The 22,815-nt window shown below is 37.1% G+C and overlaps 1 protein-coding gene across 1 annotated transcript; it reads right to left on the reverse strand.

The window, feature by feature from the left end:
- Window positions 1-509: 509 nt before the first annotated feature.
- LOC104157075 (mucin-5AC-like) lies at window positions 510-22,680 on the reverse strand (the record flags this gene model as incomplete). The annotated part of the gene is made up of 29 exons (XM_009710101.1): window positions 22,668-22,680; window positions 21,768-22,029; window positions 20,615-20,729; window positions 20,049-20,139; window positions 19,526-19,638; window positions 18,813-19,029; window positions 18,326-18,451; window positions 17,165-17,282; window positions 16,180-16,318; window positions 14,266-14,376; window positions 13,782-13,851; window positions 12,889-13,026; window positions 12,640-12,804; window positions 11,799-11,893; window positions 10,641-10,767; window positions 9,815-10,070; window positions 9,167-9,216; window positions 8,494-8,594; window positions 8,214-8,365; window positions 7,529-7,667; window positions 7,311-7,424; window positions 6,797-6,976; window positions 6,051-6,290; window positions 5,321-5,477; window positions 4,608-4,736; window positions 4,122-4,263; window positions 2,814-2,857; window positions 2,508-2,714; window positions 510-1,207 (listed from the first exon to the last, which is right to left on the reverse strand). Coding segments are annotated over exons 1-29 (4,509 nt in total), but the record flags the coding sequence as incomplete, so codon positions are not given.
- Between the last annotated feature and the right edge of the window lie 135 nt (window positions 22,681-22,815).

Below are 22,815 nucleotides of genomic sequence, written 5' to 3' on the forward strand. Positions count from 1 at the left end.
GTGGTGGTGGAGGGGATGCTGGTGGAGGTAACGGTAGGTGTGGGCGTGGGCGTGCTGCCCGAGTAGATTGGCGATGTGGTTTCTGAGGAAGTGGACCGTGTGGTGAGGGTGTAGGATGTGGAGGTCGACGTCGTGACTGTGCTCCATGTTGTACGATGTGAGGTTGGTTGTGATGTAGTTCTTGTATGAATATGTTCTGTTTCTGGTGGCGTTGTTGATATTGTAGTTGTCTTATGTTTGGTATGTATATGTGGTGATGTTGTTAGTTGTGTTGATGGTGTGCTTAGAGCTGTTGATAAAATCGGCGTGGTTTTTGATTGTAGTGTAGTTGTATGGGGCGATGTAGTTGGCTGGCATGGTACTGTTACATTTGTACAGCATTTAAATCTTAGTTTATAGTTATAGCAGATAGGTGGTAGTTGATCTTTATTGTAGCATTTCAACCCTTCTTCTGTATTACATGTAATGTGTTGCTCCAGTAGAGGATATGGTGTATTTGGGAACCTTACTGCTCTGCATTCAACAGCCTTTCTGTTATCACAGACTTTGTATCCTTTTTTTTTAATGTTCTGAATTGTATCGAAATCTCCATCATTGTATCCAGACCCCGGATAACTGACATCGTACCACATTGACCAGTAACATTCTTCTTTAATGCAAAGATGAGTTGTTGAAGGAGAAGTGGTGACAGGTGTTGTAATTTCATTTGTGCTTGTGCTGGTTTGTTTAGTAGCCGAAGATATGAATGTTGTACTTTCAGAAGTTGTAGTAACTGGTGATGTTGTAGTAGTAGAAAATGATGTGGTTTCTTCAGTTAGACTTGATGTTTCTGTGCTCTTAGCTGCAGTTGTGATCGGTGTTGATGTGCTGAAATGTGTTGTAGAAGAGCATGGTACATAAACACAGCATAAGACTCTGATTTCATAATTATTGCACATTGTTGAAATTTGATCTTTGTTGTAACATATAAGCCCAACTGTTGTACTGCATTCTACTTTTTGGCCAAGTTCTTTCAGTGGTATATTAGGGAGTTTTTCTGCTCTGCACTGAACAGCCCGTGGAGCTTTACAGACTTCATAACCTTTCGCTCTCAAATCATCAAATGTTTCAAAATCTCCACCATCGTAGCCAGGGGTTTGCAGACTCCCATCATACCATTCTGACCACTCGCAGACTTCATGAACACATACTGATGTAGTTGCTGACACTGTGAAAGAGAGAAAGAGAAGACCACAAAACTTAGAATAAATTCCTGTAGATATTCTCTTTTTCATTATGTTCAATGGTCTGAAAATTTTCCTAAGGTCATTTGATTGTATTGTGAGCCTATAATGCATCAGTTTAGTCTACTTGTAATTTAATATGAAGTAGAACAGAAAATCCCTCACCTAGCAATTTAATATACTTATGCTCTTGAAACTGTCACTTCCCAAGGGAATGCTAAGTATCTTTTACAACGTGTTGAAAAAAGTCTTGGACATAATTTATACACATTGGGGAAAAACAAAATCTCACTTTTTTGCAATCAATTTAGTTTAATTTCTTGGTTTGTACCTTGCTTCAATTTTTACTAGTCTTTCTGGAGTGGAAAGCCTGAATCAAATCCAGTGGAAAGAATAACATTTAGTCTATGTATCAAGATTCATAGGTACTTTTTTCTTCCAAATGAGTTGACTCCTCATGTAATATGCTGCAATGTCTTTGCTCCTCCAATTGAAATAATAGATGTCTAATGCAGCATTATTAACACCTCTACACTTAGTACTTTAGCTCTGGTCTTAAGAAACCATTTATTGGTTAGAGAGCAGTCCATAAGCTTTTGCAGGTGAGCTTTTGCAGGTGAATTCTCATTGTGAAATGGCTGGAAAATGGCTAATGAATTCCAGCAGTGCTGATGGCTTCTGTGATTTCAGAACTTGTAGTTCTAAATTTTATACTGAATACTTATTTCATTAAACAACATATGCCCGTAGTAATTAGAGATTTCCAACCTGAGGAATGCTGAACAGGAATTCTAGAAACAAAAATTTCAGTATCTCAATGCCAATATCTGAGCAATTGACTTAGTACTATAATTATAAATACCATGAACTCTACCAGGAATTTTACAGAAAGTCATCACTCTGTAATTTAATATGAAAAATAATTAATTATTCATTCAGTAAAGATTATTCCAGGTATAGAAATAGTTACAATTACAGATAATAAATCTGTTACTATTTTTTATCATTCACTATGAAGATAAGCAAAATAATAGTATCAAACTACTGTGCAATGGTTTCCATTTTGGTGTTTCAGAAGTGGTTTTATTTTCTATGTTTATTTCCTTGTATTAGTTAGGTTACCATATACTGACTGAAACCAAATGCTAATAACAGATGAGACTTACTGTAATTTATTTTGAGGTTGTATTAATTCCTTTATGTTGTGAGTGTGGGCATGGTTTTGTAGCTATATTTTACTCACGAATGAACAGAATATGCTCTTATGGGCTGTAAAGGATGTACCTGTGGAAGTAGTGGCAGGTGGCATAGTGCTGAAGTGAAACGTTGTTGATGTTGTGGGTGATGTTAAGATCGGACATTCATAGACAAGCCTTTGAATTGTTCCATTGGGGCCACAGGTTGCGACAATACACCCTCCTGTGCCATCTGTAGTATTGTAGATCACATCTTTGTAGTTGTATTTCCGTCCCTCATAAATGCAGACACATTCTGTAAATCAAAAGAGAGTGTTATTCCGTGGTATCTGAAACACAGAGCAGAATACCTCAAATGCATCCTATTCAGATAAACAGAACTTTGTTAACATACCATATTCGTCGTATTTGCATTTTTTGCCATGAATTGTGCATTCACTGAAAAAGAGAAAAAAGGAGATGATGGATGTGAATATATTGGCTCATGACATCATTTCATTGTTTCAGTTTTTTTCTGTTGATCCTTTGCTATTCATTGTGTGTTTAAATGTAGAAAGACCCTATCTTCTCTGAGTTAGATATTCAGGTTTACTGTACAGATTCAGGTGAGGTAGGATCACTCAGTTTTCTGATAAGAAAGGTAACTCTTCTATGCCAGCGTACTAAATATGCAGTATCCTTATCGATGCTTTTGGGGGCTGGGCAAAGATGTGCGGAGAGGTGATTTGAAATGTTCTTAACTCCTTGATAGGTGTGCTTATTTTTTGGAAGGGAAAATGCAGTACATGTATCGTTTGAGAAAGAATCACTGTATCACAGATGTTGAAGTTGTCTACACAGCAAATTTCCAGCAGACTTCCAAAAGATGCAAGAATGCATTCTGTTTTTAAAGGGAGTTTATCTATTATCTTTTAAGAATTGAATCTTGATGTATTTATTTACAGTGACCAAGGGCATCTGTACACTGAATAAACTTAAGTAAATATAGATATCTATTTAACAGGTTAGGTTTAGTGCTGTTAACTACATAGATGATGCAGGCAATGCTGTCTATGAACTGCAAAAGATGCCATGAAAGTTGGGTTAGCTCAGATGGGCTGCATACTAAGCTCTTTGCCATTCTGACTGCACTGCTTACAATATTCAAGTGTAGCTACTTTAAAGGTATCTTAGTATGGGCGTTAGTTCCTTCACAACTGATTCTGTTAACTTTGCACTATTTGATAGAAGACTTAGCAGCACTTGTCCTAACATGTCATCAATTCTGACAGAATGGACTACTTGCTGACTGCTGCAAATGTGCAAGTACTGGTGCAATAACAGAAACAAGCTCAAAACAATGAAGATTAATTGCCTGCTAACTTCTAAATAATTTCACAAAATGATTTTAGGGATATGTTAATAAAAATTCTCAGACTATTGGCATAACTAGTATTATTTTAATTCATTTGTATTTAATAATGATAATAATAATAATTTTAAAGTACTTTAATAAGAATGCAGAATAAGTAGTAAATTAATCTCTCTATGGTAAAATGTTTCACCATGTCATCATTTAAGTTCCTGGGAACAGAAGAAAATTAGACATTATTCAGCAGCCTATGACTGGCCTAGTTCCTGTTGGCAAACAAAAAACGTAATGAATGATGAATTATGTTCCACAGGTTTAAGCTCAACATTTAAAAATCTTTACTAATCCTACCATGATTGACAATTCTGCTTTGAAGGCATCTGCACTCCTGGTTTGTAATTTTTTCCATTTTCATAACAACCACAATTAGAAACACAAGTCATGGTTTCTTCATCAAAATAGGGCTTATTCTTTGGACAGTGTGCATAGCAGCCTGCAATAAAAAATGAGAGTTATGTTGACATTATGCCTTTCACAAATACAAGTAACTCTATACTCTGCTTATATCTGCTTTCCCCAAATTATCACATGTGGTAAGTGGAATTTCATGCTCTCTTACTGCTATTCCTTTGATTGCACATTAAGCTTTGGAACATTTTGTTCTCATCTTCACTCCAAACAAGTTCATGATCAATTAGAGACTAAGAGACTAATTAGAAAAACTCTTCTTATAATTTCTAATATAAACATGTCATATGTTGAGTAATATAAATTTTGTTAATCAATTTGCATTTTAGATTTTTATAAGTAGAATGAGATATGCATAATTATGTTTACCTTCTAAACCTCTCAACTCATGAAGGCATCTCCCACTTGGATTATTGCAGGTCTTCATACAAGGGGCTCCACATGGTTTGTAGTGCCACTCACATTCCCCTTGTGGATTGTAGTAATCGCAGAACAGAGCTAGAGGAAGGAGACATTACAGAAAAAGACCTTTCATCTTTTTGCTCTACAGTCGTTCAGTTTTGCTGGGTAAAAATCTCATGTGAGCAGTGTACTCACATAGGTGGTGAACAGTATATTGCCTTATTTCTAATTTAATATGTTGTTACACTTCTACCACCTTTAGACACCAACAAAATTCTAAAGCACAGAACAGAGTTACACATTAAGCATGAAAAATCAGTTAATTGAATCACTGATTTTAGCTAGTAGGCACTAATATTTATTTGCTCCAAGTCTGATGGAGACAGGTGGGAGTGTAGTATAATACAGTTCATCAGCTGTGTATCATGATTGACAAGTAAATCAGACACTAATGACACCACTAGTAAAGTTACTATCCATTGTTTCATTTTAAGAAGTTAGACTGGTTTCCAGTGATTTACCCAAATTGCTATGTGGGTTTTTTTGCTGTTTTTAGAATGCAGCAGTGGCTCTTACACATACAATTTTATTCTTCTTTCTTATTTTATTCTACTTTTCTTTTTTCTTCTCTGTTTTTTCTCCCTCTGGACCCCTTCAAAAAATAGTAGAGTGAAACTCACGACAAATGGATGGAGTTCTCCATGAAATGCAGATGTCCAGCTCATTGCACGCTTGGGCATAGGCAGCTACTGCTGTACAGAAACATTCACAATCTCCTCCAGTGTCACAGGCACAAGCGTCTTCCACGCATGCTTGATAATATTCATTTGGTTCAACCTGTTGGAGAAAACATTTGAGTTTTCATGCACTTGTCCTCTTTGAAAAGGCATTCACTGTCCTGCAAAAGTTGAATAAAGTATCTGAAACTGACAATGTTGTATGTGTGAGAAAGGAAGAAACCATGAGAATACTTTGAAAACTCAAGAGGAAAATGTAGAATAAAGCTGTTAATAATCAGTTGTAATGCTGAGAACTATTTGATGTTGAAGATACATTTGCAGAAAGAATACTTTTACATTTCTTCAAGCTAGCACACAGTCGTATATATCAAGTGGCTGGTATTTATATTAGTAGAAAATGATGCCATTAGAAATTAACTGTATCCTGAGATGTATCTGTGATTGTCCCTTGTACTAAAAAAACCCATCAATTTCTTTAGTGTACTAGTTCAAGGCACAAGCTGAGAAAATGGAAGCGAAAATACTTTCTATGCAGTCTCCCTGGAACTTGATCTGACTTCACTTTGTCAAGCATGACAAAGTGTATTTTAGTGTATTTTTCAGCTATCCCACATAAAAATTAATGTAATCTCTGGCTCAAGAGAGTTTAAGACTGAAGCTTTTGTCATACCTGGGAGTGACACTTTCCAAACACTTCACTGGTAATGATGCTGCACTGCTTCTGTGCCCAGGCTTTCCTGTATGGGTTCGCAGTGCATGGATCCGTGGTACGATTGGCATTTGGGCAACTAGAAGACACTTTCCAGCTATTGGCAAACTCCAGCACATTTCCTACCACAGACTGACTGCGAGTAGTGAAGTCATTGTTTCCATTGCCATCATAGTTTCCACAAAGTCCACAGACATGGCCCTGCATGGGGATAAACACAAAATGACAAAGATCACTAAGGTACAGTTTCTCAGTATCTGTGAGTAACAGACTTCAGGATGAATCTTATTTAAGATTATCTGGGCCTCTTCAGTAACAACCATGGACATTTTCATAAAATACCTTTCATGAAGAGATGTCTCTAACTTGTTGTTAGGAAGGATAAGGATAGGAAGCAGAGTAGACTCATGGTTTTTGTCCTTATTATTGAGCTAATTAGTTTTATCTGGACCTGAACATACATCTTCAGTGAGGGCTTTTCATGAAGAAAGCTACTGATGTAGTTGCTATTATGCCATTGCTGAATAACGTAATTTAAGGAAAATGGGTAGTACACAATCTAAGTCAACACTATAAGGATCATAATATGCAATTACTGCTCTTTCAGTCTTCTGGTTACAGCCTAAATTTCCGGTTTTTTTCTTTGACAGATAACATGAATATGTTTCAGAAATTATTTTATCCAGGTTTTAGATTTCAAAATGTACCTGAAAGCTGGGACTAAGTTTGATGAATATACTGGTTTTCCTGTCCCACATGAGTATCAGGCCAACAGTAGTGTCAACAACAAGGTAGATGCCCATGGAACGGATTTGGAATGGCATTTTTCCTCCAGGTGTCCTCTGGATGACATCAGAGTGTCCATCACTGAGTACCAGCTCATAGTTCTAGGACAGGAAAAGAAAAAGTTAGAGGACAATTAAAAAAGTTACTATTGGGTACTGTTTTATATATTGCCAGTAACTGTTATTCAAATAACAACTCTGCTATCATCAGAAGGATTCTATTCAACAACGTCATGTTAAGCAATTTCTCTTTAGAATTCCCTCCTTTGCTTTCTCCAGCAGAGAGCAGAATTGTTAGCAATGAGTGAAGAAGTGCAGTAACATTTTCACTGTCTTGCAGGACACTTCTATGATGCAGTCTATCTGCGACAGCTTGTTCTGTCCTTCTGGCACATTAGGCCTGGGGTACAACTTACTTATTAATGAAAATACTTACCCCCAGGAAAACTTTAATAGACTTAGAGCAGGTGGTTCCTGTAGTGCCACATGGAATGTTCTCAGTGATGACTCTGAATGTTCCTTGATTCACACCTTGTTGACCACAGTAGTTCTGAAACAGGGGAATGATATTCAGTATTAACTATTGTACATGGTCGTATGTCAAATGCAAAGTACTTCGATGATAGTCCGAAAATCTGGGAAGGACTCCATTACCTGGACCAGAACATATTCACAGTCCCCTTCAAAATCAAAGCGTTTGCCATCAAAGGTGGTGTAATGCCCATCTCCATAAACAGAACAGGTTTCCAGGCAAGGTTCCTCAGAGCAGTGCCATTTTCTGTTTCTACATGTGCTACGTAAGACAAAAAGCATTCCAAATGTAAAAACCAGACATGCACACGATATAGCTATATGTACATTCCTGCATGTACATCAATCTGATTTTAAAATATGTTCAGCCTATAATCAAAAAATAAAGCTTGCTTATTCTTGGAAATGCAGCATAGATCAAGAAATTTTGGGATGTACCCAAAGACTGTGTTACTTCATGATGTCATGAATAATTTGGATTAGAAAATACTTCAAGTCTTTCACATTTCCAAATCTTGTTGGATGTATTGAAATGTATGGATTGCCTGTGAGGAAAAAAGCTTTCCTGACTCAAATGAATATGACAACATCCAAACCATATTGTTCTTCTGACCACTTGTGATTTCTATGCTGTGTGCCATTATAAAAAACAGACAGAGCTTGCTTTTTAGGTACTAAATGGATCATCTTATGTAGGATTCCTTCCTATAAATCTTGCAACTGCTAGAATAAAATGCTGTCATTCACCTAGAGCTTAAACTATTCCCTTTCAGATGCTTGAAAATAATTTTTTTCAATATGCTCTTACCAGTTGTTACAGCCAACTCTGATTGATTCTCCTGGACTGTAGAAATTCCCATTGTGAATACATGGACAGTCTTCTGGAGCTATACAGCCACCTTTGCCATCTAATACTTGATTATGAGGACATACACAGCCAGAGACACAGTGGGTTCTGTACTGTAAATACCATATAGAAGACATGACTTGAAACATTTCCCTGATGGAAGAGTCCAACTGCAGCTGGTAATTGTAAAAGAGATCTAGTTTAATATGCTTTCAACTGGGTATAAAGAGTCTATACTTACACATTCCATATCTAGAGTCTGACAGCTCTTCTGGCATCCTGCTCCTACCACATCTGCAGTGGCATTGCCACAGTCAATATAGACCATGGGAGGCATGCAGACTGAAAGAGAGAAGAGCCGTGGGAAATGTGAGATCAACCATGTATGTGTATCTTTGTGTTTCCTTAGTGCAGATTGAAGGCGAGCAAAAAAAAAAGACTCCTTTGTGAGATATGTGTACCTTAATATAAGACATTTGACCAGAAAGAGAAACTGAATATTGTTTTGAAGTCATGTTCATCTATTTTTTTGTGCTTATGCTTGGACTACTCATAGAAATAAATGTTTAGTTAGCATCGTGAAACACTTTCTTTCAGGGGGAAAAAAAAAAGAAAGAAAGAAAGAAAACAAAGGTCCTGGTTTACTTTGTATTTTTTTTAGGCTTTTAGTACTTTTATTTTAAATGTGAATAGTTTTCTCCTCACGTTCAGTGAGGTGACCAAGTATTCTTTTCCTCTTGGTAACCCAGGAGGTTATAACTTGTTTCAGTGATCTGAAAGGTAAGACAGTGTTTCTTTGTACTTTGTTTGATTTCAGACTTGTACAATTTTCATCATTATGACAAAAAAAGAGAGAACTGAAAATGATGAAGATGGAACGGGAGAATTAAAGAAAATCTTAAATGATACGTTACCTGGTTCAGGTTTCTCTCCAATGCAGCTCAGCTTGCCATAGGTGCAAGTGCTATAAAAAAAAAAAGAATAGATATGTTTTTGCTTTTCCTTGTTAAATTTCAGCTTATTTCCTAATGAATTTGAAATAATGACAAATTACTGTGTGATAAAACAGAGGAAAGTGTGTCTTTTATCAGAATAGTTTGTATATAATATATTAGAGCAGACCAAAATACAAGTATGTTCTATATAAAGACAGGTTTACTCTGTTAGTTTTCCTGGTTAAAATCTGTCGTCCAGAATAGTTCAGATTCCATTCATAATGGGAATAATCTGTAACAGGATTATCAAGCATCTTTCCCCATGGAACAAGTCTTTTACAGTCATGGATAAGAAAAGTATGTGTGGTGGGGAGTAAGTGACTGGGTGGGAGTTTGCCTGTTAGCCAAGGCTAACTCACCACAGTATGGTTAGTTGAATTCCTGTAGGAGTCTAAGTACAATCTTCCAAATATGGATAGCCCTAAAAATTTTTGAGGGTCTGTGGTTTTTTTGGTATTGACATTATTAGGGACATAAATGCATTTTATTTGAATAGATTGCATAATATATATCTGGTTTCATGATTGCCTATATCCAATCTCATTCTTTTGTTTACACATCTCTTACCAGACAACACCATTATCATGAATAACTTCTCCAGAAGACAGAGGCATTCCTTTGTAGTAACAAGGACAGCTAGAATCAGGCACACATTTGCCACTTTCATCCAGGTAGGTTCCATTTATGCAGGTGCAGCCATCAACTGGGACAAACTTGATGCTGCACGTGATATCAGGCTCATTCAAAGACCGGCAGGTGGGTTGACAGGAATCGACATTGTACGTGTACTTCAAGGATTTCGGACACAAGGTGGTGTATTTTGCTTGAGAGTAAAAAGGTGAGTTAGATTTGTAGTTCATTTAAGAATCAACATAGGCAAAAATGCAGTATTTAAGGTAAAGCATATATGATAAACATGGCAATGTATGTACATGTGCTTTACTGATATCCTTGATAGTGTCATTTTCTTTGTACTGCTAGAGCAGAATTTTCCCCTATAAATGTGTCATGAATACAAATATTTTGTCCAAGTTAAAAAAGAAAAAATGTCAATTATATTAATGCATAATGTGATTTTTCTTCATTGCTATTTTTACATTTTTTGTCAAAGTAAATTGAGAAGCACCCTACTTATTTTATTCCTATTGCAAGGGTATTGAGGTCCATGTTGCTTCTGCTCATTCTGAGCAAGTAATCTAACAAAGACTATTTTTTATATTTCTCCCTGCTTACTGCTTGTCTTTTACGATATTCCCTTCCTCTTCAAATTCTTGAAAGTCAATGCTGTACTTAAAACACAGTTTAACACAATTTACTGCAGGAATTCTTGAGAGCTGCTATGTGGGGCCTTCTGGATGATCACTTTCAAGAGGGAAAGGAATGTAGAACTTACTGCAGACTTTGCTCCTCCATCCAGTGAGGAGAACTCCTTTTGCGGCACAGGCTCTGACATAGCTGGAAAGGGCAGCACACATACAGTCCTCACTCTTCTCACAGTTACATGTGTCAAACATGCAGTTCTAGGGACAGAGGATGAAATATGATCATCAGATTGTCATGTCAAAACCATGACACTCTATACTTTTTAGAATGTCATGTTTGTTAGAGGTAAAAGTGACTGTAATCCATATGGATATGAAAACATATGCCTGTTTTTCATTTGAAGATTTCATTGAGTACTTTCAAAAAAGATTCTTTGCAAGGAGAGAGAGTAATTGGAGGTCCACAATTTTAAACTATTTTTTCTTTTTTGTGTTCTTTTTTACTTTTTCAGGTGTTGGTAGGTTTCCCAGCTACTTCCAGTTTGTAGCCACTGTGCCATATATACTTAGGACACATAGAGGGTATTTGATACCACCTAACTTTTAGGGCTTAGGCTTAGGGGCTTGGGCTCTCTGCATCACAGAAATGAAGAAAACAAGAAGTCATTTAATGTGTTGCTATGCTGGGCAAGGTCACTATAATGTTGTCACTCCAGAAGATGTTTGTTGAAAATAATCTTACAGATTTCCAATAACAGGGAGACTTTCTAAAGTCCCTAGGCCATCTGTTCCAGAGCTTCGTTGCCTTGAATTCCTGGAACATTTTTGTTCACATGTTATCTACATCTCTGTGCTGCTTCTTACACACATTTCTTGCCTTGTCCTTGGATATATGCAAAACCCTTCTGAGAGCAGTTCAGAGCAACTGAGAAAAGTGCTAGTAAAGATTCTGACCAGATCTTTCTTTATATCTCAGGAGGGACGGCTTTTGCCCTTTGACCTGCTAAGGAGCCCAGGGAGTCCAAGCTCCTAGCTTAGGCATTATGTTAATACTTAAAAATACAGGCAGCAGGAAAATGTCTGTAAGTTTATCCTCCTGGGAATGGAAAGATAGATACCTTTACAAAGGAGTAATTATTATGATGTGTAGATAGAATGAACCCTTGGCTTGAAAAGAACTATCATGAATGCATCTCCTCCCGATTGGTAAGTTAGTTATTCTCTCAGGTGTTGGTATCAGAAATCTGAGTCTTTTTCTTTTAAATGGGAAAAAGTTAAGAGTCAAGTACCTTCTGGTAAACTTCTGGATTCACTGTTGAGTGACATTCAGCAAAAGGTCCCATGATATCAGAGAGCAGTCCACACCAGTGCTGAGCATACTCGTCTGTGAATTGAAAACATGATAAGAATTTCTATTGCACTTCATTGTCTAAACTCTTGTCTCAGTGTTAACTGTACTTCCTACAGGAAAATTGCAGAACCTTAGCTTTATGATAGAATTCAGCTCTGCATTTGCTGAAATGCAAACAGTCTTTTACTTCCTCTGTACAGAAAATAAACTCTTCATAAACTTGAATGCTCTTAATTCATGGTAATTGTCATGGAATAAACTAAGACATCCTTAGCTGAATTTTGAAAAAGAAAGTTCACATTGTGAATTAAAAATGCACTTGTTCATCTCAGAAAACAGAAGAGTGGCTTGTAAATGCTCAAAAAGTATGTATTCAAGCAGCTGAAATGGAGCCTGAGAGCTGTGAAGCTCTGAATTGTAAGTCTGGTTCTCAGTGGAAGGACCACACTGAATCCAGCCTTCAGTGGGGCTATGCAGAGCTTTTTTCCTGTATGACAATCAGTCCTTTCCAGGAATAGATCCTGGATATGCTGTATCATTCCAATTTCCCTTTTCTTTATCCAAAGGAATATTTTTGAAGATCTAGAATATCATCCTAGTCATTATTATTTATTAGTTATAATTATTTATTAATTGAAGACTTCTAGTGTCAACTGAGGAAAATAGTGTGTGTGCAAATAGTGCACTGTTATTTTGACTAAATGCTTGGTGATTGATCAGCTCGTTCTTTCTTTCCAACCTGAAAGAGAATAGAAGAGGTTACTGTACACTGAGCTTACCATTTTTTATGCTGACACTACAGGGGTTCTCAAAGGTGTTTTTGGCATCAGGACAATCAGCCCGAGTTTTCCAAGTATTGCCAAAGGCAGCTGAAGTACCCTCTATTACACCACTGGTGGTTTTGAAATCATCTGTCTGCATGTCATTGAAGTTTCCACAGAGACCTAAAAGGAAGCAGCTGGCCTGTGAAAGTGTCCTACAGAATGAAGTGTGCTGATGAAGGCAGTTGTTATGATAAGATCACTTACCACATGTCTGCCCTTTATGTGATGGGTCTAAGTCTACAAAAAGTTGCATGAGAGGCACGAGCTGAACCTGTAGCTGAAGACCAAAGGTTGTTTGCAGAATAATGAAGAAAGATGATGGTCTGAAGATGGTGACATTCGCTAGGGACGTAAGAAGAGTTATAATTTCATATAAGATGAGCAGCTGAAATAACTGCATTATATAGAGGGATTCTGCAGCTGTGTTTGACAAGATCCTAATTTCTGAAGAACTAGGGGAAAAATCATCCATATAGGATTTCAAATCCAGCACCAAAACAGGCTGTCTTTACCCTAAACAATAAATGTATGAAACCCCTTCACTTTCTGTCAGATGTTTTAAAATAGGGGAAGAGCACACACTTCTGATGCTATTTAAAAGGCCACCTTTGCTTGATGAAAATCATATAGCGTGATTTAGTGGTAGACTCCAACCTGGACCTATTCTGTCCTTCCATGGTTTGCTTTCTGTTCAGGTGCAGTAGTATCTGAGGAGAGAAACTCTCCAGTGATGAATGTGTACCAAGCAAAGGGATGGAGGGAACACAGAGAACTAAACAACTTGAGATATTGGAGTCCTGTTGCATATCAGAATTTTTGTTTCCTCTCTTAAGGCAATGTTTGGATCTGGAAGTGTGCAATGATACTAGTTGCTTGAATTGAATTAGATATTGCTAAAAGTAGACCAATTTGCTAAAATTACAGGAGTTGAATAAGCAAACCCTATTACTTTAAAAATGAGAGGCTATGCCCTATTGGAGTACCTTGGGTTTGCTGCAGTGTAACCAAAGGTAGAATTTGGCTTTAGATTAACTGATGTAATAACATTTTAAAGTCAAAACCTAGAAACATTACAGAGGTCTTCCAGAGGAACTTACCTGCAGAGAATGGCAGCTGTGTGTAGATCATATTCACAAATACACTGCCGGAAGGCTGGATCACAATGTTCTGTCCACAAGAAAAGGCAATGATTATTAAGGATATTTAGGAAAGGTAAAACACTTTCCAAATGTTTTCTATCTAGTATTGTTCAGGATAAAGAAAAAAAAAGTGGAAGGAGACCGTGATGATGTTCTGAGTTCTATACTATTTCTTTAATTGTTATTACTGTGGTTCATTGACTGTCAAAACAAACAAGCAAAAACCTAAAGATAGCTAAATGACAGAAAACTGCTAGGATCTTGACTTCCAATGTACCTACTTTATTTTTAATTTTTCCTTGAATAATGTTCAAATGAGATAAAACAAAAAAATCAGTGCAGATTTCCTGTCTGTGCTGTTATGTCTCATTTGCAAACTACTTGTCTATTAAGCTTTGAAAATATCCCTGCAGACTGTTACGTGTCTACATTTGCTACTTACAGTTTGTCCTCCATTTAGGCTGATGGCTATACCCTTGAGACATGTCTCAGTGTCAGTCAGGCCACACTTGTGGATATCTCCCAGAACGGTGAATTCATTGCTGTCACAGAGCTAGAACAAGAAAACAAAATATATTGTTTAAAGGACTTTCTGTATTAAAATATTGTTATGTTAAAAGTTTCATGCTCAAATGGCATTCTTAGTAAAGTAAGTCTTTTAAAATATTATTTGTTTTCTTCCTGCTCATATGTTCTTACATATATGTATACAGTCACCAAGTAAGCTGGCTTTCATACTGTCTGCACAGTGGAAGCTGTCCATTACTTCTGACATTCAAGGGGAAGTTAGACATATTAAACTGAACATTGAAACTTCCTAATGTTTACGTAATACTAGTTCCTAATGTTATAGGTAATACTAGTTTAATATGCTAGAGAAGATGAAGGAAGTGTGCCTTTCTTGCTCATTGGTCGCGGTGTTTACCTGGGAGAGGAGAGAAATTGTTTCTAGTCTCTTCTGCACTGAATAGATTGTCAAACAGCCTGGTGATTTGGACATTCTTTTAACAGGTAGGAAATATGCATTTAAATATCCTCTCATAGGAGAAAATTAAGCTAGAATCACTATTCACCAAGCTACAGAATAAAGGCAAAATTCAGCTTTTCTCTTGGTTCTGATTTTCATTGGGCTGTGTTCTGTGAGTTGTATTCAAGTTGTGCCTAATGGCCAAGATGTTACAAGGAAACATGCAGAAGGCTGTGATTCTGAACATGTCTTAGCATTTCCTTGGCGTAATGAAGATTAAATTGAGAACAGCTAAGATGCAGAATTACAGCCATCTGGAAATTTAATGTTATAATTGTGGACTTTTTGACCTTTTGTGTTCAAGTTTAGGGGTTCAAGTTAGGGTCTCCAGAGCCTCTGAGAATCTAATTTTACATGTTGGTGCTAAAAGGGGAGTTTAACATGTAAGTCTGATCTATGCTCCCACTATGGATTGAGCCCAGTGCTTGTGAATCTCATCAAAAAGCTTCATTGATTTAGTCTAATCTGTTTCTAAATTACCTCATTCTAGCTCATTTCTAATTTTTTATGGTTCTCTTTCTTCATAACATTCAGTTTGAACTTTTTGAGAACAGATTTGTTTAAAAAATTTTTATTTATTTATTTATTTTTGTTTAGTCTTTATGAAAATTGTTTACGTCACTCATCCAATACAAATAAGCAACAAATATACCTAGGATTATGCAATCAGCAAATCTTTAGTCCTTATTTTAGATGTACCTACTCAGAATTCAGTCCCTACTAACTAAAAACTCCAGTAAATCTTAGGTATTTTTGTAAAAGTAATCGATTTCTAATTCAAGTTTTAGAATACATGTATGATTCCTCAGCTTTTTGCTTTTAAACTTTAGAGTCTTCTATGTTTACTGCAAAAGATTGTTTGAAAGGTTGATCATCTTAATGAATTAACTCCTCTCACATGAATTCTGTATAATAATAATTCCATTATTAGTACTGTTAAATAACCCATTGAACTATATTAACTGTGCTAAAAAGGACACTAACAATAGAAGTAATAAACACATTGCTCAGAAAGAAGTAGTTATAAAACACCAGACAGGTGATATTTAATTTAAAAATTAATGGGAAGCATGGAGATTGTTTCATTGAACCTAAAAACTCAGTGCAATTCTTAAACAATGATGAAAGAACACAAAACTACTACAATATGTTTATTTAGTATAACCCTAACAGAAAGCCCCCCGAAATCCATTTAAGGCTTCATGTTGACCTTCTAAGTTTCAGAAAGTTGATTGATTGCCAGTAGTTTTAATTAAGCAACATTAGACGTAATAAAAACATTTTCCTTTAGCGTATTGCTTTTTAGCAAGGATTGTAACTCATTTTTACCTTGGTTAGGACATAGCTACAATCTCCGAAGAAGGAATAATGTTTCTCATCAAATGTTGAAATGTGAGAGCCTCCTTCAATACTGCAAGTCCCGGGGCATGACTGGGTGACACAAGACCATTCACCTCCAGCACAGGTACTGAAATGAAAAAACCATTCGGTAACCTTGGGTAACGCAAGTGTAAATGAAATAAGAGATAAATAAGGGCAGTTGGTGCCTTAATTTTCCTCTTGAAGCACTAATCATACTGTCAAAAAAACCAACATTGTTTTGAAACCTCAGAATAAGTATGGAGCAGGCACATTTATATTGATAATAATTTTTTATATATTGCTCTTCATTTCCAGTCTTTGGACAGAATTCAATCCTGGTGAACCTGGCATCCATTCTGTGCATATGAAGAATCGTCCCTCATCTCCATCAGCATGGCTCAAACTTCAAACATGTTAAGTATTTCTTGGGAAATAACATGCATGTTTGTGGTTCTTGTATTCATAGGTAGGTACGTTTGCACACACTTATGCAATAATACTTCAATAATTATAGTGATATTGAAAAAATACATATAAAATCTGTCAAACATGCCTTTCAAATGTGATCTCCCACTCTGTCTAATGCAACATGTCCCTAAATGTCACATCCTCTATAGTATTTACGTTAGCATCCTAGCATTACACTGTAGTGCTGCAAAGGACGTAACACAGTAATTCACATTTTTAAACACCTCCAGTATTTGAATTTGATTGTCTCCTTTAATTGATTGGTCTTGAAATTGGAGTACCTATATCTAAACTCAAATTTTTGCTTCCAAATGTGGGGAGAAAACAGAGATGTAACTATCCTCTGAAAATGTGTAATCAAGGAACTTCAGTTGATAAGTAGTTCCTCATGTCTTTTTAACGGGAAAATAGTAATGTTTCCCTGTCTTCAAAATGTTCAGATAGTGCACTTAAAAGAAGAGGTATGAGAAAGGGAGCATGTTACCATGATCTGCATTTAGATGAGAAGGAGGCACCAGGAGCATATGTTCTGCCTTCATAGGTACAGTGGCATTCTTTACGGGGAATGCAGCCAGCACCATTAATGTCATCAAATACCATTCCTAGGGAAATAAATCGTTTGTTACTCATTTTATGCACTGCAGAATCTGCTTTTGTACACATCAGCAGATACCTGAAAGCATGTTCCATTTCTTCTGTATTACACAGAAAATGAATAGAAAGTATTTTAAAATAATAGGATGTCAGCTATGTAGGGATTGAAGGACTATATTCCATTGAAGCCTATCTAAAATATTAGGGTGATCAAAAGAGACCTCTAGGGAAATACTTTTCTGTTATGGACTTCATTAGAAGTCCTAGAATGGAATCAGGATTAAAATTACTAGGTAATGAGGTGGAATAGATGAACTATTTGGAAGACTGCCCAGAGGCATATTTGTACACTAAATATTTTTATACCCAAAGGCAGAGGATTATCTAAGAGAAGTCAATGCTATTGTACAAACAAGTGATGGTGAATTCTGTGAGACATCATGGAGGATGGGCAGAAGAGCTGCAAGGGGTGAAGATCCTACCATGCAGTCACTCACCACAGCAACAATTCTCAGCCCCAGAAGTAAGCATGCACAAAGAGAACACATTTGCATTGTTTGTCTTGTACTGATACTCAGTTCTCATGTGTAATTCTCTGAAGTACCAGATTTTACACACTGCCAGGCGCTCTCTCAGCTCCTTGTTGTTTAGACACGGCAGCACTATACAGGAAGGTTTTGGTAATTTTGAGAACCAGATGCAGCTTTGGTAACACCAGGAGTTATCATTGTGGGCAAAATGTGATTAAATGTTACATACTTTCCGTGAACCAAATATGGATACTGAGAATAGAAGACTTTCCCTTATTGTGAGGAGCAAAGTATCTTATTCTCAGTTTAGTCATTATGTACATGTCTCAGGCATATTTGTTGTTTAAAAGGGCATTTTTAGTAATCTGAATAGAAATGATGCATGTGTATCAAGGAAGAAATGTAGTTATTACTTTGATGATAATAACAGCGATGATGTTATAGAATGAAAGTTGTTGAATGTGTACAGGTAAGTGTTCTAGCGGTTTTGACTATGAGAAAAAGTCAGGAAAGAAGCTTGCCTGGAGGACAAACACAGCCATCTGTACAATGATCTTCACAAAGTGCAGATCGTTCCGGGTTGCTGCATGTGTCAGAGCAGGGGGAGCCACACTCCTGGTGTCGCATGTTGAAAGGACATGATTTGGCTGCAAGTAAAAGAGTATTATAATGCTGACTTTTCCTTTGAAATGTTGAGAAAAAAGTATTTGCAATTTAGGATGTTTTCTGTTAAGATATAATGGAGAGATACATATAATGGGGATATAATACAAGTGGAGGCTGCAACATTTTAGACTTTCTGATATATGTTGAAAACTCTTAGTAATGCAAAATCCTCTAAACTTCCGTATTGCCAAAGTCTTGAATATGCTCAGGTTAAAACTGATTTCATGAAAACTACATGCACCTTTAAATGACTGTCTTCTTCAGGAAAAAAAATTCACATATTTGAAATTTACTAGATATGGGTAGTAAGAACAGGTAAAAGTCCCTTCCTGAGATACTTACGACACAGTTCTGAGGTTCTCCAGTTCAGAGGCTGTCCACCTGCATGAGCACACTGCCGGGAGTATTCAGCAAAGGTGTTGCACATGCAGAAGTCAGCCATAGAACTATCACAGTGGCATAGGTCTTGTACACAAGTTTCAATGTAGTCCTGAACATTCACAAGTGCATTACAGGTTGTAAATGCTTTACTGGTTAATACTGTCTCACAGATAGAAACCTAGGAGAGAAAATAGAGAAGGTAAAACAAGTGTTTAGAAAATATGAGACTAATTATTTAAGGCATGTAGCAGAACAAACCAAAGGTCCATCTGATCCAGAAACTGTCCAACAGCAGCCATAAGCAGATGTTTAGGGAAAAGTACAGTAATAAGGCAAGTACACATGGAACTCCTTTGATTAACTCCCATATCTTCCCATATCTTGAGTTACTTTCAACTCAGATGACTTCCCAAGCGTTATATAGTTTCTTTGTATTAAGATATCCTTAGTGAATTTCTTTTTCATGAAAATATCTGTTCTTCTCTTGGAAGGGGAATGGAACATTTTAGCATTCACTTTAGCAAAGAATAAAAAATTAAATTTAGAAAAATTTTCTTTCCAAATCCATGGTTGAGTCATATTTGTGCTATATTTTTTCCAGTTCTAATAAATTTTCTCCAAAGATAGGGAGAATGTATTTTACACTGAGAAAACAAATTTTCAGAAGGTCTTACAAATTCAGCTGAGCAGTTCATCAGAACAACAGGAGGAACAGGATCATCACACTGCTCTGTCGGTCCATCCATCTTCTGCCTATTCCCAAACTGTATGGGAGTCAGTCTTGTCTCTGTAAAAAGCAGTCCAAATATTTGAATTATATTTACTGGTTTACTGGCTTTCGCATGAAGATAATTTTCTTCTGTGACACTACCTGCTATGACGCGAACAGTGATTACCAAATAATATCACTGTAATATGAAAGACAAAAGGAGATGAAGAAGGTATACAAAGAACTGGATCCTAAGTACTGCTAACAAGTAGAAAGTCACATGTCACAGTTCTTAAAAGATCTAACAGTGATGGAAGCAGCCTAATACATCTCAAAGCCCTGACTCTATACATAACTGACATCATAGAAATATGTAAAGAAGTACCACTAGTTTTGCAGTTAATATGACCCACAACCTATGTTACAGTATACTGCTAAAAGAAAGAAAAACAAAACGTCAATACTTAATAATGCTTTTTATTACTTACTTTCTGAAATAAATTCATTGCTATTTGGAATTCCGTTGAAGTCCCCACAAAGTCCGCAAGTTTGATTGGCATATTTCTTATCTAGTTCCACCTGAAAGAAAGGAGGAAAGAGAGCTTAGGTTCATAGCAGTGTCAGCCTTGATGGTTAGGGACATAACCTGCATCAATATTGCTTATGTACTCAAAATTTGACATATATATGCTGTGCAGACTGTGTCGTATGGTAACAAGGTAGGCACCATTGGGAAAGTCACTGACCACCAAGAAAAACTTGGTCTTATTCTAGCCCTGGGGCTGTGAACATCAGTGCATTGCAAGGTCTGGAATCTGAGGAGTACTTCACTGTGAGTTGGGAACATTATAATTGGGGATCTATTGATTTTTGAGCTGAACTTGGTGGAAAAAAAAAAGGAAATTGGGAGAAGACTGGAAGACAGAACAGTACACTAAAACTGGACACAAATTCAAAAGTAACTAATGCCTGCCTGACTGATAAAGACTGCAAAGATGTAAACAGACTATTTCCAAAATACAGGCTTTCTGACATGTTTTGGATGTTTTCTTACCAGGAGGGCATCCTCTTCATTCCAAAGGAAGGTCAGTCCTAACTTGGCAGAAACTTTCAAATAGCTGTTACTTCTCTCTATCAAGACTCCCATATGGCTGTAGGGCATCTGAACCCTGGGGAAAGATCATCATAATTCAGCAGGGGTAGGGACAGAATATCTGTTGAATATCCACACTGATATCCTTTCTCATTCTCTTTGTGAAGGTTCAACATGCATAGGTGAAGAAATTAGTCAGCGCAGTAGCTAAATACAGACAACACAAGTTTGTAACATTTTGACTGTTTCCTATGCAGTTACTTTTCATTGTGCAAATGAACCAGCCTTGCTTTCCCTGCTGTTCCTTTTGGCTATCTTTGTTAATGCTGTTTTGCTAGGTAAAATGTTGGCAGGTGTCTTTGGTTGTATTGTTCAAAAAAGGGCCGGGAGGTTCTGTTTTGCAGGCAGCATGCTTCAGGATATTGCTATTTACTCCTTAAAGCCCTTGATAATAAAGGGATAGACTCTTTAGGCTTTCTGTGACATAAGTGCCATTCACAAAGGTGTACCCAAGATAACCTTTAGACTAGCTTGCTGTACATAGCTGCTATAATACACAACTCACTGTAGGATAGCTGCCCAAATATTTACCCAGCCTTTTGGATGGGTTTCACACCCTGTGCCAAAGTCAGTGATACCACTGCTACACAGATGATAAGTTTCCAGACCAGCTCATTTTAAAATGAGCGTGGGTACAAGCTGCAGTCACTGCCTAACTGCATACTGTTCAGTGCAAGGACAAAAGCCATCAAAAATTCCTCTCAAGGATCCTGTTCTGGTAAAATTAATGGAAAATAGAAACTTAAAGGGTGTAAAAACCTAACACTTTGACTGAATCCAGCTTACAGACTCAATTGTATATATACATACACAATTGTAGCAGTGGGGCAGCATCTGGGATATAGCTTATCTGAACAAAATGGACACAGGGATAATCTGCAGAAGTGGCACTTAGCTCACTGTCAGGCCCGTTTATTTTTGTTGGTACTTTAGGAAGGGCCTGAGCCCTCCAGGTGCTTGGGAGCAATATGAGATCAGATGAGGGAAAAGAATGTTTGCTCAAAGAGCCCACTGGGAGCAGGAGCAGTGATGCAGTTTCAAGTTAAGAACATACGGGTTGCCATCAAGCAGGACAGAGCCACGAGTCAGTTCAATCACTGCTCCTTCCAACTTCATGATGACTTGAGTGATCATGGTAGCATTTTCCACCATTGCACGCCTAATCTGGATGTTGAAGTCCTCATAGGGAGATTTGCAGTTGGATGCAAAGATGTAATTGCAGAGCCCAGGGAAGTAAAAGATGTCCCCGTCAAAGGTCTTGAAGTGGAAGTTACCCCATGTGCTGCACACACGACCATTGTGAGAGGGGTTGCCAGCTGTGGATTTAAAGCAGTAAGAATTTTCTGTAATTTGCTGTAGATACACTCCCTTTAGTTGCTTTCCCCCTTTTATTTCTTTCACTAGCCTCTGTCCAAAAAGCCCACCTTCTGTTTTCCTTCTTGCCAAACTATTTGTTTATCGAGGTGTTATTTTTTTATTTCAGTTATCTTTTGTGTTTAATCTGTTTTGTATAGGGATATAGGGCCTAAGATCAGAAGGGACCTCCTGGGTCACTATGTCCAATGCTCTGGTTCAGCTGACAGCCATATTCTGTAAATCCTTTCCTAAACACACGAAGTTCTAAAGTTTCACCATAAAACCAGTTTAAAGTTAGTTTAAAACTAGCTGATACTCCTACTAGGGAAGGCCACTCATAGCCGTACCCTTTGAATGGCTGGAAGACTTTTACCATCATCTTCCAAAATGTATTCCTGTCTCATGCATGCCTGGTTGCTCTTGTGCCAGTACTACACTTCACCTTGAAGGGGTTCCACCTCCATGCTCCTACCCAACCCCACCCCACTATAGAAATCACTTACCTCTTTTCAGTCTTCATTTCCTTACATGTAGGCTCTCCTGTCTCCCTGTTTATCCTCACAGTCCCTCTCCGCATCTCTTCCAGATTTACACTTACCCAGCTTGAACATGGCTAGCCAGAATTGTACCTTATACCCTAGGTAAGGTATCTCACCAGTGCTTTGAGCACATTAATATTTCCCTCTCTTTACTGGAAATATTGTGCATGATTTATCCCAGTATTGGTTTTATATATATATAAAAAT

Source organism: Cariama cristata, unplaced genomic scaffold, assembly GCF_000690535.1.
Source record: "Cariama cristata isolate BGI_N322 unplaced genomic scaffold, ASM69053v1 scaffold45451, whole genome shotgun sequence".
NCBI classification, from domain to species: domain Eukaryota; kingdom Metazoa; phylum Chordata; class Aves; order Cariamiformes; family Cariamidae; genus Cariama; species Cariama cristata.